Below are 17481 nucleotides of genomic sequence, written 5' to 3'. Positions count from 1 at the left end.
TCTCCAGTGAAGGTACCCTTTGTTGATGGACACTTTATGGCCTTAAGACTGTAACTGTGTAACCAAATAAACCCCCTTTATAAAAGCTGATCCATTTTTGGTTTTTGCATTCTGGCAGCATTAGCAAACTAGAACAACTTCCAATTCTGTTCCATTATTATATATTTCTCTCTTTACGCCAGGACCACATTGTCTCGATTACTGTAGCTTTATGTTAAGTTTTAAAGTTGGGAAGTGGGAGTCCACCTAGTTCCTTCTTTTGCAAAATAGTTTTGGCTATTCTAGGACCTTTGCATGTTCATATAAAGTTGAGAATCAGTCTGTTCAATTCTGCAAAAAAAAAAAAGAAAGCCTGCTGGGATTTTGAAAGGGATTGTGTTGAATCTATAGATAAATTTGGGAAGAACTCTCATTTAGCAATATTGAGTCTTCCAATCCACGAACAGGGAAAATCTCTCCATTTATTTAGATCTTTTAAATTTTAAAATGCCACGCTTTCTCTCAGCAATATTTTTAGTTTTCAGCGTTTCAAGTCTTGCACTTTTTTGGTTACATTTATTTTCAAATGTTTTATTCCTTTTGAAGCTATTGTGGATGGAGTTTTCCTAATTTCATTTTCAGATTACTTAGCATATAGATGAAAAATCATTATTTTTTTGTATTATTTCTTTTGTATACTACAATCTTGAATTCATTTATTAGTTCTAGTATTTTTGTGGATTTCATCCATGAACTAACAATTTTAGGTCTTCCTTTGCAATTTGAATGCCTTTTCTTTTTCTTGCCTGACTCCACTGGCCAGCATCTTCATTATAGTGTTGAATAGAAGTGGTAAGAACAGACATCCTTGCTTTTTACTGATCTTAGGGGCAAAATATTTATATTTTCACTATTAAGTATGATATTAGCTGTAGGTTTTTCATAGATACTCTTTATCATTTTAAGGAAGTTCTTTCTATTCCCATGTTTGTTAACAGTTTTTATTATGACTTGCTTAATGACCTGCATATGGTCTATTGTGGAGAATCTTCCACGTGTGCTTGAAAAGAACATGTACTTTTTTGATGCAGGGTAGAGTGTTCTGCATATTTTTATAAAAGGCTTGGATTCTATCCCCTAGGAAGCCTGCAACCTAAACTAGGAAACCACCAAGTAAATGACAGCCAGATGCACGTACAACAAAGTACTCCTTCATGCAGGAGGTGGAAAAAAGAAAAGCAAGCTCCCCAAAGATGAGCCAACATTTGGTTTTCAGGAAGGGAAAGAACAAGGAAGAAGGTATAAATGGACTGAAGACATTAAGAAAAATGTACTGTCATTTTAAAAAACGAATGAAATTTTAAAGTTGACTGGTCATGAATATCAGGGGTCCCACTCAGTTTGGTCTGGAAAAAGACAGTTAATCACTAAACTATGAATTTTCCATTATTATAACTTTGTCATGAGTAATCACTCACTGTTCAGTGTAATGACAATACCTGAATCTAATTCATAGACAACTCTGCCTTTTTCCTCTCCTACAATTTCTGGTATCTTTTCATTCCCTGTAGGTTGATAGAAATATTCCGCATGAGGAGGAACCCACTCTGAAAGAAGACATAAAAGAAAGAATAGAAAAGATACTTTATCAGAACTGATATAAAATTAAAATCATAATTATTCAAATGGCCAATCTGCTTGAATCAAACCAAATTCCCACCCTGAGTTTCCAGTTTGTTTGTAAAGTAATTATAACTTGCTTCTTTCTATAAAGGCTATGAGAAAACTTTTAACAAAAATCATATACAATGAGATAATAAAATCTAAACAGAAAACTGAAAAATAAGACAAGGAAAAATATGCCCCCAGAAAGGTCAATATAGTTGCTGCAACAGCTTTTCAAAATTTAGCCCTGAGCTTCCTTAAAGTCAGGAAAACATCATCAGCTACATATTTTCTATTACCATAGAGAAGCAAGTATACCAACTGTTTCAGAGGAAACAAGTCTTTTTCATTAGCATTGAATTCTAAAAGACATTTCTCACATGGGACCTGGGCAACTTCTCAACATCATTACAAGCAGAGTGAACACTGAAGAAAGCCAAGGGCATATAAGATACAACTCAGAAAAGGATGACGCTAATTTCCTTTTTTTAAGGGGATGGGGAGTGACAAGACATTGACAATTCAGTTTAAATAATAAGGTACTTAGGTTTCCTTGAAATTAAAAAAAAAAAAACTTGGTGGTTTAATGGATTATCATGACAAAAACTTGAATATTAAACTCCAGTTTCCCACCTTTTTCTCTCCCTTGTCTGTATCCTTGGGACCCTGTACTAAACCTCACAGGAATTCTCTATCTTCAACTAATACCCACTCAATTCCACTATCTAGGTTTCCATACAACCTATTCCTGTAAATGCTTCATAAAATGAATGTCAAAGATTGTGCTTGTACCAAGAGTTCATAGGTATGACCAGCGATGTCATAAAAGAAGCCTCTATCATTTTAATAAAAAGCTCCAATAAACGTGAACTATAATTAAAAACAATAAAAACCATGTTCCAAATCTTCCAAGACTGGCATGCACTCATGGTCTTCACCAATTATACCAAGACTGATAAAAATACAACTCTTATAACACTCAACCCAGCGTATTATTACTGATATGGGAATAACCTAGAAAACAGATGTAAGTGTTTAAATATTTTGGTTTCTAGGAAGGTATCCCCCCATTCCTATAAACTCAGAAGGATTTTAGTTTACACGTTCGTCTCCTTTGATTTTGGTGACGGCATATCAGTTTTCCAGAGTGTAAACATTTCAGAATGAGCTAACACATGTTGAATCTGTCATCCTTATACTTTTTCATGCAGGAGTTATAATGAAGTTCTTGTGATAGTCACAACAGCGAGAACACAACACATAAATCACATTACCAATATGATGAATGTTTTCCTTGATGACCTCACATTCTATTGGCCATCTTGGAGCCTGAAGTGACCCACTGCTAGAGATAAAGGCAAAGAGATCTCTTGGCTCTCGAAGACGTGGGTTTACTCCACTCAACTCATCATAAAGAAGCTGTCTGCTCTTAAGAAGTGGTGAATTCAGCATAAGTGAATCTGCCAAAGGGAAAAGGAATAAGTAAAAAGCTTTCTTTTCCTCCTTGAGAACTTACTGCTCAACTATAACAACTGAGTAACTTTAAGTGCTGTATTAAAATATTTGCACAGATGTACAAATCCTATGACATGTTTCTCTTTCAAAAAGATCTAGTCCAGAATGACAAATTCAAAGTTATAAAATGTTAAGTTAAAATTCTGCATACATATTAAGTATTTAAATGTAAAGTTATGGTAAGATAGAGGAAGTCTTTTTGTTTTTAAAAATAAAGTTAATGGGTCCAAGACATTTGAACAGTGGGTCACACATGAATAAAAAATTAATGTGTTTTGTTATTTTTGTTTTGAGAGGTAAAAGAGGGAACTTTCAATTCACTCATTAACATTTTAGGAAAATGTGTACGAAACTTTACTAACTACAGTGAGACAATCTGCACATTAAACTTCCAGTACATAAAGTAACCATTCAAAGGACAGAGAAACTTGATAAAACAATGAAAACAGAAAGGGGACTGGCAGAGAAGGGGTAGATGAGAGGAAGGAGGAGGGCCTTGGGAAAGAGAATTAAGGAAAAAAAGGGAGGAAAAGATTTTCAAGGAGAAAGAAAAAGAAAGGAAATGAGAGGAGGAATGGAAGGCTGAAGGCCCCATGGGTGCCCATCAGATGCGAACCCCAGGATGTCTGGTAACATTGGGCCCTTGTGGTGAGGGCAGGGGGTGAAGACACGCTTCCATGAAAGAGTGAGTTTTCTGGTCTAGAAGACCACAAAACACCTCTGTTCACAGCTTCTATGTGTCTGTGCACAGCTGAGGATAAAGAGATACCCCTAGGAAGAGGAAGGAAGGAGGCACAGTTTGTCAATGGGATCTTTGTCTTTCCTTTTTCTGCCGACTTTCTCCCCATCCCTTTCCACCTCCAACAATGCCCCTGAAATTCTATCTAAATCTTCTCTCCACAGTTTAATGAAAAAGAGGAAAAAGTTAATAAACATTTGAAAGGATGTTAAAGTTGCTCAGTCTCACTCATAACTAAAAAAATATAAATAAAAATGACAAGGAGACAACAGTTTTTCACCTAATAGACAAGAAAAATAATTACATGTTTTCACACTCATCCTGGCAAAGGTATGAGTAAACAGGCTGGCAAGAGGACAAATGGGTGCAATCTTTCTGGAAAGCAATTTGGCAGCATCTATTAAGATTCAAAGTACAAATACTCTTTGATCCAGTAAATTCCACAGCTAAGAATTTTCCCCTTCAGATTTTCTCACAAAAGTTCATCAAGAAAACATATACAAAGATACTCAATACAGCAATATTCAAAGGAACAAAAAAGTAGAAACAACCAAAACATCCACCAAAAGGTGAGTTAAAATAATTATGATACCTTAAGAAGATGGATTGTATAGGTGCCTTTAAAAAGAATGAGATAGATCTTTTCGTGCTCATGAAAAGGATCTCTAAGACATATTATTAAGCAAAAAATATCAAAGTAAAGAAGAGTATGTATAAGATCCCCTGTGAGTAATTAAGGAGAAAAAATATATAGACATGTATGAATGTATGAGGGTATATTACCCCATCTCATCCCCCTTTTTTTTTTTCTGAATGGAATTATAAGAACAGTTGTTATATTAGGAGTGGACAGGGAAGGCTTAGTTTTCATTTTTTGTTTTTTTCCTACCATTTGGATTTTCTAACCTTATACATATGTTTTTTTTTCTTCTATAAACAGATTTTAACCCATTCCTTTTTCCTTTATCCTTTTTTGTGAGAAACTTAAAATGCTTCACTTCAAAGATAAAAGAAAAAAATCTTCCTCACTCCAATGATCAACACAGAAAAAAAAAAATGTCAGATTATCAATTATACTCTGACTCACACTAACTCACACTGTTGTATTACCTCTACCGGTTGTTTTTCGTTTTACGTGTTTTATTATATAAAGATTGGCAAACCATTCTTTTTTTTTAATTCAATATTATTGAGTTATACTCACACACATATAATCCAACCGAAGTACACAATCAGTGGCACACAGTATCATCATATAGCTTTGCATTCATCACAATAAATTTTTAAGCATTTTCATTACTCCAAAATAAAGAAAAATAAATTAAAAAGTTAAAAAAAAAAGAATACCCAAACCATCCTGAACCCCTTATCTCCCCTATTATTTATATATATATTTTTGTCATTATTTTATTACTCATCTGCCTAGACACCAGTTAAAGGGAGTGTCACAACCATTCTTATTAATGCAATTTTGAGTATCAGCAAAGGGGGTGGGAGAAAACGGGGTGGAGGGGAGGTCAGGTGACTCCTGGGCCATCCCACCTTGACCAGTCTAACCCCTGCCTTTCTACTCTCTTCCAGGAGCTCTGGGACAAAGAGTGGCAGGGCTTCCTGGGTACTGGTCTGTGCAAGCATATACAAGACATATCTGGAAATGGAGTTGCTATATCAAGGGCTAAACAATGTTTTAATTTTCACAGATATTGCCAAATTGCCTTCCTAATATAGTCTATTCACATTCCCAACATGAGTGTAAGAAAGTGTGTTTCCCATACCCTGGCATAATTAAAAATGTTTTTTTTTGCCCAAATATCATATTTTAAAAAATGGTACCCTGACATTTTGATTTGCATCTTTAAATTAGTAGTGAAGTTGAGCATCTTTTCATAAGCTAGCGACCATCTGTGTGTTTTTTTTTCCCCTATGAAATGCTTGCTCATGTCTTTTGTACATTTTTTTACTTGGTTATCTTTTAATTACTGATTTGTAAGAGCTGTTGTATGCTAAGGAAATGGTATATTTGTTGCAATTTTTTTCCTTTTCAGTTTGTCCTCTTATTCTTTTAATGGTACTTTTTCTTCACAGAAATTTACTTTTTGCTGTAAAAATGATCAGTGTTATATCTTATGGCCTTTGGGTCCTGTGTCATTCAAGGATTTTAAGTAGAGAAAGTACACAATCAGATTTGCACATAGAACACTGCTATGTGGAACATGGATTTGGGGGCGGGGGGCACTGTGGAACAAGGGGAGAAGCCAGGAGACAAATCAGAAGGCTGTTTCAGTAGTGAGAAATGATGGCAGTTTGGACTCGGGGAGGGGTGACGGTTAAATGTGGAGATAAAAGAGGGTTGGTACTTGATTAGATATGGGTTGAGGGAGGAATTGAGTATTCCTACTTTTGGGCTCTGAAGAATCAGGTATCCCTGTAATAAATTAATTTTGCTTAAGCTAGCTGGAATCAGTTTCCAGTATTCTTATGCAAACAGTTTTAACAAATATATCCATCAACTGTGTGTGAAGAATCAATGTAATACTCTTGACAAGAGTCTTAATGAATTTTCCAACAATTTTCAGAACAATAATCCAGAATGTAGAGTATTTTCATTTAAAACTACAATCCAAAATCCAAGGTTGATCTTGGGAGAATGTTTTTTGAGTGATGTCAGAAACAGTGGCCAAGGCTGCTCCCTGGTTCTTCCCATGCTAGGCCACATTCTCCTGAGTACCTGGCGAGCTGCTTGAGGCAGTGAGGGTTCTAGGGGTCACACATACTGATTACTCACAGAGAAGCTTCTCCTTCTGCAGGGGGTCCGGTATCAAATCATCTCTTTCCCCAAAAGAGCCATTCAACAGGAATCGAGGGTTATTCTTCCAAACATGCTGGTGTGTAGTAGAGTTTGGTAAACCACCTCTCTGAGCTAAAGAATAGGCAGTTTAATTAAGGTTGCTGGAGGGCTGGCTCACCACCTCTAACATCTAGGTCAATACTGAAACCACAGCTACCAAAATCACCCCCACCCCCACCCCCACAGACTTTACAATGAATACCTCCCACTTTACAAAGAGCTTTCACACTTTGAATATTCCAACCCAGATGAGGTAAGCTTAATTATCCCCATTTTACAGCTGAAGAAACAAGAAGGTGAGGAGGAGACTTGAGAAGCAACAGGGAATAGTTGAAGGAGAAAGGGTTTGGGAGCCAGAAAGACCTGGTAGCTGGAAAAGTTGCCAAGAGAGCCAAATCCATGTGAAGGCAGGTATTCAGAGAGGGAAGGAGCTTTGCCGCCCAAGCTGCTTTGTTCTGAGGGTATCTGCTGAATCTGGCAAGCTGGAGACTCAGTTTTCAACAAATTAATGATCACTTAGAAAATGAAATAGGAAGTTTAACAAGATCCAGCAATAAAATCAATATAAAAACTCCATTTTATTTCTATAGCAGCAACAAAGTTAGAATTAAATTGTAAAAAGATTCCATTTATGATAGCATATAAATATTAAGTACTATGGGAGACATTATTGGGAGACAATAAAGAAAATCTAAATAAATGGAGAAATACACTATATTCATAGAGTAAAGGACCCAGTATTGGAAAAATGATCATTTCTTGTGAAATGTGATCTACAGATTCAATGCAATCCCAATAATTTCGTAAAATATCACAAGTCAATTCTAAAATTTATATAGAAGGGCAAAGAACCAAGAATAGCCAAGACACCTTTAAAGCAAAAAGCAAGGTGAGAAGACATACCTTCCCAAATATCAAGACTATGTTAATGCCATATAGTAATTAAGAAATGGTGATATTAGTAAAGGGATAGATAAACAGACCAATGGAACAGATTACTCATAAAAAGATCCTTGCATAAATGGACACTTGACATAGGTGGCATAGGAGATCAATGGGAAAGGAAGTACTTTTCACTAATGGGGCTGGAAAAAATTCATTAACCAGAGAAGGAAATTAAATTAGATCCCTATGTCACAACATACAGAAAAGTCAATTCTGGGTAGATCAAACACTTAAATGTGAAAGGTGAAACAAAAAAGCTTTTAGAATATAGGAAAATATTTTCATAATCTTGGAGTAAGGATAAGAAGGAAAAAATAATAAAGTCAGTTACATTAAGAACCTCTAGTTAGCAAGAAACCATAAATGAACTAGCAAGATGAACTACACAGTGAGAGATTTTTACAACACACATGATCAACAAATGACTAGTAACCAGAATAAAGGATGAAACTCTTATGAATCAATAAGGAAAAGACAAACAATCCAATAGAAAACTGGGCAAAAGACTTGAAAAGGCATTGCATAAAAGAGGACCTTCAAATAGTCAAAAAAGATGCTCAATCTTATTAGAAATCAGGGGAATGTAAATGAAAGCTACAATGAGATATCAATAATACCCATCAGGCTGAAAAATTTAAAACCTGATAATACCAAGTGTTGACAGGAATGGCAGGCAACATAAACCCTCTTACTGGTGGGAATGGTGATACAACCAGATTAGAAAATACTGTGATATTGCATTATCCACCCCAGTTTAGACATTTTCTTGATCTTAATCCACATTCCCGTGGGTGTGAATCCATTGTAAAGAGGAGCTGTTGAAGATGCTATTTTAAATTAAGTTGAGGCCCACCAAAATGAGGGTGAGTCTAAATGTGGATTACTGGAGACCTTATAAAGAGACCTAGGAAGTCTCAGAAGCTAAAAAGGAGATGACACAGCCACGTGATATGAGAGCCAAGGAACCCCAAGGATTGCAGGCAGTCAGCCTAAGAACACCAGTCATTGGGCAGAAAGCAAGCCTTGATTTTGGACTTGTTCTAGCTGCAAAATGGTGAGACAATAAATTCCTATTGTTTAAACTGACCCATTATTTGTGATAGCAGCCCAGCAAACTAACAGTGGTATTTGGTAAAGTTGAAAATGCACAAGCTCTATGTATGAAACAGCAATTCCACCCCTAATTACAAACTCTAAGAAAGTCCTATACATGTTCCACAAGAGACACGAATATCATAGCAACCAGTCATGTCCTAAAAGTGGCTCGTACCAGCGTGTGAGAGTCAACTGTTAAAAAGTTTTAGGATTTTGTGAGCCATCTGTTAATCTAGTTATTTTACTACATTTTATTATTATCTAGGCGCTTGAGGTTATTGATGTCTACTGTAGCTATATATTGGAAATACTATATAATAGCGTGCCACTGTATATCTCTCCCAAACTCTGTTCAGTGGCTTCAAGTGGTGCGGCAATTTGAAGTTGTCATGTACCCCAGAAAAGGCCATTTTCTTTTAATCCATTCCTGTGAGTGCTGACCTATTGTGGGTGGGACCTTCGAATTAGGTTATTTCAATTGAGATGTGACCCACTAGAGTCCTTTAGAAGAGAATAAAGGATATAGAGAAAAGGCCCAGAAATCTCAGAGAAGTTCCAGAGAAGCTGAGTGAAAAGGATATACCCACAGAAGCTGAGAGAGGAAGCGACTGATGCCAGAAGCTAAAAGCAATGAGACATGAGAGAGAATGACCAGCAGATGCTGGCCATATGCCTCCCCATGTGACAGAGGTGTCCCAGATGTGGCAGCCTTTCTTCAGGGAAGGTACTGTCCTGTTGATGCCTTAATTTGGACATTTTCATGGCCTTAGAACTGTAAATTTGTAAGCTATTAAATCCCCATTGTAAAAGTCAACCCATTTCTGGTATATTGCATTCAAACAGCTTTAGCAAACACAAGTGGGTAGCTTGAAATGGACCAAGGTGGGAGAAATTACACCACGGAAATCAGAGCTTTTTCCCTTTGGAGAGCTCAGTATCTCACTGATAGCAATATTGTTCATAACAGCCCCAAACTGGAAACAAACCAAACATCCAGCACCAATGAAAGAGAGAAATAAAATTGCAGTATAGTCATATGAAGGTATACTCTCAGCAATGAAAATGTATGAATTGCAGTTATAAATAAAAATGTGAAAGACCCACAGACATAATGTTGAGCACTGGCTGCATTTATAGCAAGTTCATAAGAAGGCAAAACTAGAAACTATTTAAAGAAGGAAGCAAGGAATTAATTATTGGAAAAATTAAAATAATGGTTACCTTTGAGAGACAGGGAGAGGTATTTGATGGGGAGGGACATATGAGTGGGATTCTGAATATGGGTAATATTTTATTATCTACCTGAGTGCTGGCTACATAAGCATTTGCTATATAGTACTATTAAACTGCGTATGTATGTTTTCAACACTCTTCTGTATGTGATAATTTTCATAGAAAAAATTGTGCTACATGGTTGTCAAAAGATCAGATCTAGGACAGCTTGGTTTTAAAATTTGTTTTTAAATTGTGTTTTGGATGAATACATGAATAGTTGACAAAATTTATTCCAATTTATTACTATGAAAACTAAAAAAAGGCAACTAACGTTATAAGGCTTGTTTGAGTAACTTTGATTCATAACACCCATGATTTCTTTACCTTCTTTATGATCTAGTTTTGGCAACATCAAATAGTATACCAGAAGCCCTGAATTCAATTCCAATTTAGGCAAGAATCTGAGGTAAGCCGTTTCATTATCTCCTGCCTTAGTCTATCCAAACACAAAATAGGACAACTCTTCCAGGTAACCAGTTAATGAAACGATTCACTACATGAACTCAGGAAAGGAGATGCTAGATGAGAACATAGTTATTACCTTTAAAATAGCCATAGTACTGGAGATGATGGTACATAAAATCTTCATAGGGATCAGGAAGGGTCTGTGAAGAGAGGACAATCTCAGTCAGGAAAGTCCCTTCGAATAACACTGAACTCTTAACAAAAGCTACACAAGCATTGCAGAGGATAAACCTTAGAAAGTCTGTAAACAAACCAAGTGAAAGACATGCATGCAAATTATTTTATCTTTCGGATCAAGATTTCCAGTTAGAAAAAGTTGCCACGAGGATATGCCTCCTGATCTTGCACTGAATTTCTGTGGCGTTTCTGAAAAGGGGTGTGTACCAACCTCCTGCTTTAGTTCTGTTTCCAATGCTGGGAACATGTTACTTCTGCATGGTATGCTGAAGAACAGTCAACGACATCAGCACCCCCTGCCCAATTTCCAGAACCGAAGCTGATTACACAGGGGCAGCTGCAAAACCAGAACAGTACAACTGAAAAAAAAAAGTCTGCCGACATCCCCTCCTCCTCTTCAGCTCCAAATTGACTGTAGGAAACCCTGCCGCCTCACCCACTACCTCTTCCCTGCCAAGCCAGCCTCTCCCAGACAAACAAGGGCCCTGCTGGGGTCCGGAAGCGCACCTGAGGAGCTACGCAAGGCTGCATGTTCTCTCGCCGCCTCTTCCCGAGAGGCCAAGACTCTCACCGGTTTCATGCTTCCCTCTCTGTGAGGCGGAAGATACCCATCACCAAATCGCCGTAGGAAAGTGAAAGAAATGGGGGTGGGGAAGAAGTCTTCTCAGGGTAGAGGGAAAAGAGTCAGGGTCGGGAATGGACTCTGAAAATGGAAATCTGGGGTTTAGCGTTTCCTGGCTGCGGGGTGGTGGTGAGGAGCAGAGAACAGGGGGCAGATGCGGCGCCTGCGGCAGCAGAGGAACCTGGGAAACGCTGCGATGCCCCGGCGCGGCGCGGACAAAGACACGCTGGCAGGTCTCTCAGGCCTCGGCTTTCTGCTAGGCCCCGGTAGCCTAGCAACCGCGTGGAGGAAGCGGAAAGAGGGCGAGGCGGCCGGCCGTTTCCGCCGAAGTCAGGCCCCACCTCCAAGCATGGGGTAGGGAACACGGCTGAGGCCAAAGCTCCTGAGTCAAGATTTCAACCCGGCGGCTAGCATTGCAGATACCAAGGATTCGGGCATTCCCCCCCTTTCATACAATATTAACAGCCCCACGTCTGGGTATTAGAAATTGGACAAGATCATTAGTCCCAAACTTGTTTGCTGTTTCTTAGCTTTAGGTTAACTGTCATACATTGTAAAAAGGGAGCTTACCCTCTTCCTTTCACCTTATGTTCTCTCTACCCCATAGCCAGGTTGAAAATTACCTTCTACACTAAGCAAGTATAAGAAATAAAGTTAGCAAATTAAATCCACACATTTTGACTATCAAATTGGCATATTCTAAAAAACACACATTCAAAATACTGGGAGGATAGTGAGAAAGGCAGTAGTGTTGTGCAGCAATTCCTACGTGTCCTACAATTCCTACAAGTTAAAGTAGGTAGTTAAGGAGAAAGCTTCAGCTTTTAATTCATTTGCAAATATTTACTGTATGGAAATAATCAGAAAAACAATTTATGTAGAAAATTTGTCACTGCAACATTTGCATGGTAAATAAAATCCAATACAATGTCATAATGACACTGGTCAGATAAATTTTAAATTTATGCACAGAAATATAGTGGAATAAAATTAAAACTATTAATCACCTCTGGGTAACTTTATATGAATGTAATTATAAGTATATATCACTTCATAATCACAGGAAAAAAACGTTTAAAACTACATTCGGCCCTGCCCAATGTTAACCACATTACATCATTTCCAGGATTTAATGGTAGAGGCCTGCCACTCCCCAACCTCAAGATCCTGTTGGTCTTCTTTTTCCTGAAAGCTGTTCTTCAATGTTTGCACATGTACTGTATTTGATAAGAAAAAAAACAATTGAGAAATGACTTAAAATAAGTCATGGTTACATAACCATAGGGTACTAGGGTTAGAACAGCAAAAGGACAACCAAATAGAAGTATAAAAAAAGCTTTATTAGTGCATATATACAAATTTACAAGGAAACTGGAGAAATACAAACAACTTTAAAACACAATTTGCCTTTTCTTCAGTTTAAAGTGACTTTTACCTGATTGTGATACAATAGAAAGTATAGAACAGTAAACTGCTTTTTTTTAAATACTGGAAATTTATGGAGAATACATTCACACAAAGAAGGCAGGCGAATTTTGGAACTGGATAGGACAATGAAGATACATTAATACATCGAGTAGCGCCTGTTACATTTACTGCCACATATTTAAGGGGAGAATTCTCAAAATTAAGGACATGAACACCTGCTGCTGCTGACTTAATTTTAAATATGCCACCTGGTGTGGAAATGACTGAGCTCTCAGTTCTAGAATTTGTGAAAAAGAACTACTCTGGAGTGTGCTATTTGTCAGCACAAGCAAAACAACCTGACAGACCTCACCACTTCAGGGCTGGCAGACTAGAAGTCAGAAAAAGATTCCAATAAAAAGATCCCAGTTAAGGAAGGTGGAATACAGAACTGCCTTCTTAATTGCACTTGTTGTGAGAAGAAGTTTATTTAGTAGAAGAACTAAATTCACTCCTATTAGGCAGGAAAATCCTTCACTTTTTTTCACCGAATCATCTACAGAAGTGTCATTCTTATAACCCACATGTTCAAAATTGATGAGGTTAATATACCCAACATGCTGAGCTAGCCAGTGTGAAAGTAAAGGCAGCCAGGTCAAAGCAATTTCAATGACCTCACCCTTTAGCAAAACAGAAAATTTAAATTTCACAAATATGACAACTTTGTACATGTATGCTCTTGGTCCAGAAAATTCTTATGTTCTCTCCTGTAACATTTATAGTTTATAGTAAGACTCTGAAATGAACACAAACAAAACAAACAATAAAAATAAAAAAATAATTAAAAAATTATGTGTTTGGAGCCATTTTCCTTCTTTTTAGTCTTGCTCGCCAATCCTCAGGAAGGGCTTCAAAATTAGCATTTCTTTCTGCCATGCCACTGTGAAAACAACACATAGGTTACTTCAATGGAAAGAAAAAGCACAAAACTGTTCATTCCCCAGGAAATAAGAACCTCTAACTGAAACTGAAAATCTGATCACACTTATGTTCATGAAAATGCTTAAAGTTTCTCAGCTAAATAAATACAAGCATATTTCTTATCAAATTTTAAAATTCTTATGGGTCAACCAAAGATACACATACTCTTTCTATAATTTTATGTATATGTAAGGGTACATACAACATACATATATATATGTATCTAGAGTCACCATTAAAGCTATACCGAATAAAACACTTTTTTTGTAAAAGTTTTCTTAGCCCATAGGAATTATAATTCTTCAAGAAAAATATAAACTCTCAATATAACATCAGGGACCTGTGGACCCGATTTTAGTTTTTGAGCTTCTTTTCTGGGCATTCTAATTATTCATAAAGGATTGATATTTCAAGACATAGTCAATCATTAAAAAAAAAAAAAAAGATTAAAATGTATTGTCTTGCAGTTATCAGAATGAGTGCGTTATACCCTTTTACAAATTTAAGATAATGTAAGATACACTATAGGATATTTATGATCCATGCCCCCTCCTCCAAATATCATGAAACAGATTGCTATTTCATCACCATAGGAATTTTTAAATCATTACTCAATTCCCAATGATACTAAAAGACTAAAATAATATTTAAAAAAAAGAAATAGAACTGCCTGCAAGACTGATGCAAAAGTGAAATCACCACTAATATAATACCCCTCAATTTTCTTATTGTGTTGCCTAGAATATGGCATCACCTTTCAGGGAAATGAAAAACAAAGCAGAAGATGAATGCAAAGAGACAGGTAGTGGTACTTTAGACTCTACAGACTACCATGTTAAGAGATGATATCCTAGATGAATCTTCTCAAATTCAAGATTGATGAGTGAACAATGTTATTTCTAAGGACAAAAAGGAAATATGATATTCTCATTCAAAGTACTACATTTTGAAGATGCAAGTGCAAGATCCAGAAGTAATAAGTTAGAACCTATTAAAGAAGAATTTGAAATCTTGCATCAGCATTTGTTTCCGTTTTATGCATGACAATGAGTAGTTAGTTGCATTCAAACAATGCTGCCCAATTCAGTATGTGTATCTTACCTTCAAAATTAGGAAAATATGAACAAAAATTTGGTTTAAAAATTTTTTTTTGTCTTTTTTACTCACCTGCTCATACACTGGATAAAGGGAATATCAGTCACAAGTTTATCACAATCAAACTGTCACCCCATAAAACCTATAGTTACATATATCATCATCAAGAATCAAGGTTACTGGATTACAGGTTCAATATTTTCAGGTATTTCCTTCTATCTCTTTGAAAATACTTGAAGCTAGAAAGGAATATCCATATAATGCATAACAGTAACCTCCAGAATGACCTCTTGAATGTATTTGAAATCTCTTGGCCAGTGAAACTTTATTTTGTTTCATTTCTTTTCCTCCTTTTGGTTAAGAAGGCTTTCTCAATCCCATGATGTCAGGGCCAGGCTCATCCCTGGGAGTCATGTCCCATGTTGGGGGGAGGACAGTGAGTTTAAAAACTTTGGGTTTGCTATGTTTAAATTCCTGTTAAAATTCCTAATCAAGAGTTCCCCCTTTCCTTTATTTTCACTTCTGTAAATTATTTGTAAAACAAATTAAAAATATAAAAAATAGAGTCCCTTGGATCTAGATGGTCAATGGTGATGACTCTTTTTCCTGGTACAGAGTTAAGACAGTCCTTTGCCTAGAAAGTATTACAACTGATACTTCTGATTTTGAAAAAAGGCTAGACCATGATTTGTCCAGGGAAATAAACATTATGAATTAAAATTTTTTATAGATAACAGTTTATAAAGAATAGCAAAAATTAAGGATTGTAATTTCAAGAATATGACTGCTGTAAAACAACAACAAACCACCCTGATCTGTAATCTCTTTTCTATACCTGACCAGTTGCTGCTGTTTCCACTCTTCAATTCGTTTCTGTGTAGTAGATTCCCGGTCCTCTTCACTGGAACTAGAATTCTCCTCTTCATCTAACTCACGCTGGATACTCTGCCACTTTTTTACCAGAGATGGCATTTTGGTTTTACTCTTTTTTGCCTAGAACAAAGGATAAAGGTCAGAGGGTATATAAAATAAGGAAAGCAGAAAGATTCAGTCCTCCAAACTGGGAGAGCAGAATCTTTCCCTAAGTTCTATGGAATAAGTGGACTTTAAAATCAAAAGAACAGGAAGACAAAAAGTGAATACCATTCTAAGCCGCTTGCCAGAAATTTCTGCCAAAACCAAAAAGCATGGTAAAAATTCTAAAGAACTGCAAATATGATGTTTTATGAATTCAGGTCAGAAAATTTTCCTTAGCCTTACTATTCTGTCACCCTTACCTCATCTCTTCAGAATTACAGTGTTTCCTTTTTTAAAATTTAAACAGATGCAGTGTTCAAATCAAGTGATAAATAGAGCTGAGAAACAAAGGCCCAGCTTTTTTGGAAAGAGCGACAAAATCAATGGCAACCATTAAAAATAGGAAAGAAGCAATGAGATTCTTCTCTTGGCTTATCTTCACCTTCTAAATTGTCTATAATGAACATGTACTTTTGTAGTTAAAATATTTGTGATAGCTGCAAAACTGAACTATATAAAAAATTTAGAAGTAGTATGTTAGTGCTTTTCCACCCTGCACTTACTGTTCCCTCTTCCTGAAAATCTCCAATATATCCCAAGGCTTGCACTACCTTCAGGCTTCTGATCAAAGTCACTTTAGCAAAGAGGCCTTCTCTGACTGCCTTATTTGAAATAGCACCACCTCCCCAAGACTTCTCCATCCTCTAACACTGCTTATTTTCATCACTGCCCTTACAAAGCACCCAGCACGTATTTATTTGCTTACATGTCAACCCCTTACCCCCATCAGAAGGAAGCACTATGAAAGTAGACATTTTGCCTGATTTCCTGCTGAATCCCACAGCATGCACCTGACACACAGCATGCATTCAAAATAGACTTCTTGTTGTCTATTATCATTTACATGAAATTAGAAAGCCACCGTATTAAGACAACGACGACGAATTTTTATCTCTTTGTTGTTGAAGAGCAACAGAACCATGTGCTTGAAGATCTGACTAGGTTACACTGTAAGTGTGACAAGGAGGAGCTCAAATGGTGGTTGTGACTGAGTGTTGTGCTCACGTGAGGTATGGCTATTCAAATGTTCTTCTTGCCTGCACTTGACACAAACAGATTTTGTGAATAAGTTCCCCAAAGATCCGAGAAAATAAGTTCAACATCTTCTGTCTTTTTATATTATGTGATTCCCTGCCTGATACCCTGTTTTGACTGTCACTGAAAGTTGTTAATTTTTTGGGGAAGAGAATGCCCATCTATCCTGCTCAGTCATACCTTCAGCTCCACACACCCACCAATATTCCATTCTGTCATTTCGCCTTTGGCACAACTTGAACCACTGCACACACACTCCTCCAACAAATCCCAGCACAGATCATTCTGGGTTAGCCTGGGACCAATCGAGTAAAAATACGATGATTAATAATGGCCATGTGAGCATACAGGGCTCACTGGGGTATAATATCTCATTTAATAACTGCAAACAAATGGCTGAAAATCACACATCTACTCATAGTCATTGCTGTTTCATTTACATTTTCTGTGGTGTTAAGCGGATTTTTAGCACATGTGATTTCTGTCATGGGAAAATAATTTATGTTTAGAAGTTATGTATCAGGATGCTTATCACATTTGAACACATTTTTAATAGAACAC

The 17481-nt window shown here is 36.7% G+C and overlaps 2 protein-coding genes across 8 annotated transcripts in view; both read right to left on the bottom strand.

The window, feature by feature from the left end:
* AGBL2 (ATP/GTP binding protein like 2) overlaps positions 1-11963 on the bottom strand; it is a 39259-nt gene extending 27296 nt beyond the window's left edge. The window contains exons 1-6 of one of the 7 annotated variants that reach the window (XM_037839941.1): positions 11211-11963; positions 10915-11040; positions 10603-10666; positions 6684-6818; positions 2919-3104; positions 1479-1586 (exon numbers count right to left, since the gene is read on the bottom strand). In XM_037839941.1, coding sequence (XP_037695869.1) covers positions 1479-1586; positions 2919-3104; positions 6684-6818; positions 10603-10666; positions 10915-10950 — 529 coding nt within the window. In that variant the 5' untranslated portion in view covers positions 10951-11040; positions 11211-11963. Of the gene's footprint in view, positions 1-1478; positions 1587-2918; positions 3105-6683; positions 6819-7109; positions 7236-10602; positions 10667-10914; positions 11041-11210 lie in introns of those variants that run through there. The other 6 variants (XM_037839937.1, XR_005217435.1, XR_005217436.1 and 3 more) reach the window with 6 other exon arrangements.
* Positions 11964-12644: 681 nt separating this feature from the next.
* Positions 12645-17481, bottom strand: part of FNBP4 (formin binding protein 4) — a 40486-nt gene continuing 35649 nt past the window's right edge. The window contains exons 16-17 of the mRNA XM_037838484.1: positions 15644-15801; positions 12645-13672 (exon numbers count right to left, since the gene is read on the bottom strand). Of these exons, the coding sequence (XP_037694412.1) occupies positions 13582-13672; positions 15644-15801 (249 nt within the window). The 3' untranslated portion in view covers positions 12645-13581. The remainder of the gene's footprint in view (positions 13673-15643; positions 15802-17481) is intronic.

This window comes from Choloepus didactylus, chromosome 6, assembly GCF_015220235.1.
Source record: "Choloepus didactylus isolate mChoDid1 chromosome 6, mChoDid1.pri, whole genome shotgun sequence".
Classification (NCBI taxonomy): domain Eukaryota; kingdom Metazoa; phylum Chordata; class Mammalia; order Pilosa; family Megalonychidae; genus Choloepus; species Choloepus didactylus.
Note: the sequence above shows the minus strand (reverse complement) of the source record. Positions and strands in the feature narration are given on the sequence as shown.